This window comes from Dendrobium catenatum, unplaced genomic scaffold (assembly GCF_001605985.2).
Source record: "Dendrobium catenatum unplaced genomic scaffold, ASM160598v2 original_scaffold_244749, whole genome shotgun sequence".
Lineage (NCBI taxonomy): Eukaryota > Viridiplantae > Streptophyta > Magnoliopsida > Asparagales > Orchidaceae > Dendrobium > Dendrobium catenatum.
The window spans coordinates 237914-244249 of NW_021563156.1; the positions used below are offsets into that span (position 1 = coordinate 237914).

The following is a 6336-nucleotide window of genomic DNA, read 5'->3' on the forward strand; positions in this document are numbered from 1 at the left end:
TAAGCATTATTAGCTCCTTTCTTTTCAAAAACTCTCCATAGCACTTCTCTTGGAACTTTATCATATGCTTTCCTAAATCAATAATTATCATATATAGATCCTCCTTATTCTCTCTATATTTCTCCATCAAACCTCTCAATAAATGTATGGCTTCCATAGTAGACCTACCCGGCATGAATCCAAATTGATTTTGAGAAATATTAGTATCACGTCGCAACCTACGCTTCATAACTCGCTATCATAGTTTTAAAGTATGACGCATTAACTTAATTCCTCTATAATTCGCACACTCTTGTGCATCATCTTTATTCTTAAAATAAGGAATTAACAAACTCATTCTCCACTGATTTGACATCTTTTTAGTCTTCAAAAAGTGAGGGTAAAAACGAAAAAATACATAAATAAATCAAAATACAAATAATAAGTTAAAATAAAGTGGTACAATCATGTTGTTGATCTTCGGGTCTTCCTCTGATAAACTTTCATGGTTGGATGTCCACATCACAACCAATACTATATAATGTGGTTTTAGTACTTGGGGGGGACTTTAAAGCTGCCCATAGTTCTTTAAGGTTTGTTTACTTTAAAAAAAAATTAATTAGAAATTTTTATACTAAAAAATTGCTTAAAAAGTAATAAAAAAATTGTCTCAAATGAAGCCTAAATTTTCTTCGGGTCTTCCTCTGATAAACTTTCATGGTTGGATGTCCACATCACAACCAATACTATATAATGTGGTTTTAGTACTTGGGGGGGACTTTAAAGCTGCCCATAGTTCTTTAAGGTTTGTTTACTTTAAAAAAAAATTAATTAGAAATTTTTATACTAAAAAATTGCTTAAAAAGTAATAAAAAAATTGTCTCAAATGAAGCCTAAATTTGCACAAGTTTGATATTATTACTGCTTAGATTTTTGAAAATTTGGTTCCTGAGAAATGATTTATCTTCTACTGAAGGAATTTTGGACGCTTTCAAGAGATGCATATCCTTCTGATGGATCATGTTTTTGGTTTCGTCCCTTTGAAACATCATATGTTATCGGATATTTATGTAAAAATGACTGTTTTTGCTTTGCTTTATTCCCGCAGAAAATCTTACTTATTGTACTGTGTTCTACCATGTCACTGTGCTGTCAGAATTTTGTACTTTTTGATGATCTTGTCTTGTCACTTTTTTGTGCAAGAAAGCTGATTGAATTTTGTTTTATAGAGTAAATTTTGGGGATAAAAACAACTTAGATCGTAGATCTTTCAGTAGTAATGATCTGTGAACTATTTGCTATGGTTTATTAGATAGTTTACCTGTTCTCCTAAAGTTCCTTCTAATTGATGATTCAGGGTGTGCCATACTCCTCAATACCTCGCCGAAAGAAACCCAGGCGAGTGGACCTTTATTACTCCAGCTGGTGCATTCGTGCAGGCAAGGAACTTTTATCTCTACCTTCTCAACATTTTTCTCAAGTTCTTGATATTAACACCATTATTTTCAGTCGAATCGAGGCGAGGAGATGGTCAGATGACCGCCTGCGAGGTTCTTCTCTTCCATTATGAAGACATGGGCATACCCTGGGAAATCGCAAAGCTCGGTGTTCGACAAGGTATGTGGGGCTGTGTCAAAAAAATCGAACCTGGACTCCGCGCATACCAAGCGGCGAGGAAATCCGGCGAACCGCTTTCCCCCTGCTCCATGATGGCCCAGATTAATACCAAGGTTACTTCTTCCTACCTTAAGTCTTTGGGAGATTACAGTGATCAATGTGACGACATAGTGGAAGCTGAGAAGAAACCATGGGGGAGCAATATTCCCAAGTTTGTTCTCATCGGCGGAGCTCTGGCCCTCGCATGCACAGTTGATCGCGGGCTGATCACCAAAGCCATCATCTTTGGTGCTGTGAGGAGATTTGCGAAGATTGGGAGGCGATTGTGATCTGGATTCTGGAAGATGGATTGATTGCAGAGATCGTCCGCTGCTTCTTCTGATGTAATTAAAATGTTATTGTATGATTCAAAGAGCTACTCCATTTGCCATTTGCAGAGGGTTTAGTGAGCAGGAATTTTGTGATTCATCAGAAAGGCAGAAATGACTATTAACTGAATCTCTGTGATCATCAATCCTACTTTATTTTTCCTCATAGAATCTACATTCAAATTTAATACAGCAATTGTTCTCTCTTAAATTTTGGGGGCTGATTCATGGAAAATAATTGTGTTAGGATATTTTGACCTAATTTTTATTATGATGATCTTAAAAATTTTACATATTAAATTTGTTAATTATATTTATTTTATTGATATGATATAAATATTTTGATATTTTGTTCAATATTTCATAATAAATATTTTTATTGTATTTGAATTTATTAGCGAGTTATGAGTTACTTTACTCTTAGGGGCTGTTTGGTAGCACCCAAGATTTGATTTTAGTAGGATTTCGTAAATCCAGATTTTGGAAATCCTTAGGCCTAAATTTTGAAAACTGTTTGGTAACATTCATGATAAATCTTATTAATTTCGATGTGATTGTTTGGCTATAGAGCCGACTCTTCCTCTCGAGCAAATGGATTTCGTAAATCCAGCAAAAAATAGAATTTCGAAAATCCGAGATTTAGCATGAAAAGGTGAAATTTTTCGTCTACAATGACTTTCATTTGCTGTGAGATTTGGTTTTGCATTTTAGGCCGTTTGGTTGGATTTCACTTAAATCCGCCTCAAATCCAGCCTAAATCATGCTACCAAATAGTCTCTTAATAGTCTCTTAGAGACAAAATGTGAAATGAGTATATACGTGAAAAGAGTGGAGTAGCTCCAATAGTAGATAAGATTAGAGAGAGGCATCTTAGATGATTTGATCACATAAAATGTTGGCCTTCAGATGATCAGGTTAGGAGAATAGATGTATTAAATTTGATCTATGTTAAAAAAAGTATAGGTAGACCTAAAAAAAATTGGTTAAAAAATATTAAAAATTATATTTTTTATCATATTTAAATGAAAAATTAACTCTTAACGGAATATATTGGATAAAAAGAATTCATTCAGTTGACCTCACATAGAGAGATAAAGACTTGATGATGTTGTTGGTTTTATTTGTGAATTGAAATCACATAATTTTATGCTATTTAATTATAATAGAAATGATATATTATTATTTTAATTCATCTTAATTAAAATTAGGTCAAAATATTTTGATCGATTTTTTTTGTGTGCAATTAAATTATCATTCTAAAAATCCTTTGAACCTCATCTAATAAGAAGATTTTTCTTAATTTTTGTTAAAAATTCAAATTTAATATATTTTTTTAGTTTTACTTAAACGCTTTAATTAGTGCTATATTACAAGTTTAATCTTAATTCATTTTTTGAAATTATATTTGCCTCTCCAATTATACAATATATATTAACCTAAGCATAGAAAAAAATGATAAGTACAACTTCAAATAGAGAGAGGATATATTTGTAATAGTGATTATTTACAGATGATATGGATGTAATATGTTAAATTTTCTTCAGCCCAATAACTCATTGCTTCCTACCTACCTTCTCCTTTTCTAATTTGTCGCCAACAACCAAATAACTCATCGATAGTATTCTGTTGCATTAAAAAAATGCGATTCATACAAAGCTATATAAATTTGATTTAAGCTCCATTTCAGAAGATTTTTTTTCTATTTTTTAAAACAATTTTTTAATACAAAATTTTTTTATTTTTTTACAAAAAATTCATTTTAAGAAGCAATAAAAATCTTCCCAAACAAAGCCTTAGACTTCGTTAGGGATAGCTTTTTTGCTAGTTTTTTAAACAGTTTTCTAGTATAAAAGTTTCTTGAATTAGAAAACTTTATACTAAAAAGTCATTTCATAAAGAAGCAAGCTGCCCCAAACGAAGCCTTAAACTCATTTTTCATCCTTTTCTAATGTCATTTATTTTTTTAGATATATATATATAAAGAAAATTCAAAATACTAATATATGTATAATCCAGTGTGTCAATAAATGACCCGGCTCGTTGATTCAATTTGGATCTCAAAAGCTGGATACACATTGACATGTTTAATAAATAGGTCAGGTTTAGATATAGAATTCCAACCCACTTATTAAACAAGTTGGATTTGGGCTGACAAAAGAACCCACTTTTGATCCGAAAATGACTCATTTAATATTTTTAACTTAAATTCTTTTGCTTGTTGATATGATCTTCTTATTTATTATCAATTAACCTAAATTTTATAGTTGGTAAGTTTTAAATTTTTTTAAACAAATTGAGTTATCTAGTCTGTTAAGATCATTCAGGTTTTTAGCTAGTTAGATTCGTGTCCATTATTTTTACATGAGTTGAATTTGAGTTGACTACATTTAGTTGGGACCTGAATCAGATCCATTAACCATATACCACAAGGTCATGCCATCACAAATTTTCAGAAATAGAGAGGTAGAAACCAAGTGGTTTATGTTGATGATGTATTTCTCAATAGAAAGAGTAATGATGAGCATATAGTCGATCTTACTGAATATTCTACTAATCAAGGAGGTATATTATAAAGCTCAAATCCACCAAATGTTTGTTCAAAGCTTGATCATGGCAGGTCATCTTAGATCTATTAGTTGAAAACTTTGACTATCAACCAACATGTCTTTGGCTTTCAACCAACAGATTTTTGGTTCGAAATTTGCATATGTGAGGTGTGTATGAATGTCTTAATTGACTCAAAAATCTCAAAAAAAAAAAAAAAAAAAAAAAAAAAAAAAAAAACAGCATAAATGAATGGTCAATGCCCAACATTTTCTGGCCATGACTGCAATATATATGGTCCTCTAACTTGCATGTCAAAGATGACATTCAATGAAGACCATTTGTTTAATGCTTCTACAAAGAAAATTTATGCTGAATTAAAGCACTCATGACTTCAAAAAAAAAAACTGCTTATAAATGAATGAAATGTCTTATTTAGGCTTTGTTTGGGACATTTTTTGCAGCTTTCTAAAACATCTTTTAGTACAAAATTTTTTAATTCATGAAATTTTTGAACTAAAAAATTATTTTAATGCATGACCTGTTTTAATGAACAAAAATTTTTATATTAAAAAGTTATTTTTTAAAACAGTAAGAAAGCTATCCCAAATGAAATTTAAATTTCCTTAAGTTTTGAAATTTCTTTAGAAGCAATTTTTATAGCAAAATACTCGATTCCCTCTTCCAAGTTTTCTATATTTTATGTAGAAATTTTTTAAAATAAAATAAACATTTTGAATATATTAATATCAGGAAGTTCAATAATTCTTTTTTTTTAAAGAAAATATGACTAAATAAATAGCTCGTGATGCTAATTTCTTCCAATCTCTAGAAGGGGTGGATGCGCCTATTTTCCTTAGTCTTGTTTATTCTTTCTTCTTAGCAAGCCCTTTGTTGTCAAAGCTTAAGATGGCCAATGTTTTATATTTTTCAAAGGTTTATTTTCTTCTTAGTGTTCATATTAGAAATAATGCAATGGTGAATGTGAACATAGGATGATCTTGAGATGGTTCTTACTGTTTTTTAAAGTATGTTTCTGGTACAAATTTTTTTAAACTAAAATTTTTGACAATAGAATTTAAAAAACTATTTTAAAAAAGTAATATAAAAGCTCCACAAATAAAGCTTTATGCTTCATTTGGGATGACTTTTGATATATCATAAAAAGTTATCTTGATCAAGCACGAATCTCGAGGCAAAAATCGAGTTGGAAACTTCAAAAATTAAATCGAAGGCCATCTGAACTTCATTTTCACAAACTTATAGTATAACTGAACGTCTTGAAAATACTAACCCAACGACACCAAATTCGACCATATTCGAGCTCAAATTTGTCCAAATTGAAGGCCCGAAGCACATTCGGAAGGTTCAAATCATAATTTAGATTACCAAATGGTAATTTAGATTACCAAACGGTTTCCAAACGTGACATGCTTATAATCGAATCGAGCGGCTTGGCGAGACAAATCTAACGAGCCCAAGATCGTAAAATTCTGATATCATTAAGGCATTCAAATGCCTAATAAACGGCCTATGATCAAAAGAATCAACATCAGCCGTCCATTCAAATCACTCTCAATTTACTCGGGGGAGAGAATGAGGCGCAAGCAAGAAGAGAAGAGAAGGAAGAGACTCCTCTTCGATCACCGTTGGACTTTCACCCGGCAACCTACCGACACCTGAGTTCTGCCCGGCCGCCGACTGACGCCGGACCTCCACTCATCGTTGGACTTCTACCCGACGCTGAACCTCCGCTCGTCACAGGATTTTTACCTGGCACCGGACCCATCACCGGAATTCAATCGGGCTTCTACCCGACGCTGGACTT

General features: G+C 32.0%; 1 protein-coding gene across 1 annotated transcript in view; it reads left to right on the plus strand.

Annotated features, from left to right (window-relative positions):
- The window catches only part of LOC110097084, a 9742-nt gene extending 7586 nt beyond the window's left edge, over positions 1–2156 (plus strand). The window contains exons 5-6 of the mRNA XM_020823316.2: positions 1337–1418; positions 1489–2156. Of these exons, the coding sequence (XP_020678975.1) occupies positions 1337–1418; positions 1489–1925 (519 nt within the window). The 3' untranslated portion in view covers positions 1926–2156. The remainder of the gene's footprint in view (positions 1–1336; positions 1419–1488) is intronic.
- Positions 2157–6336: the final 4180 nt, after the last annotated feature.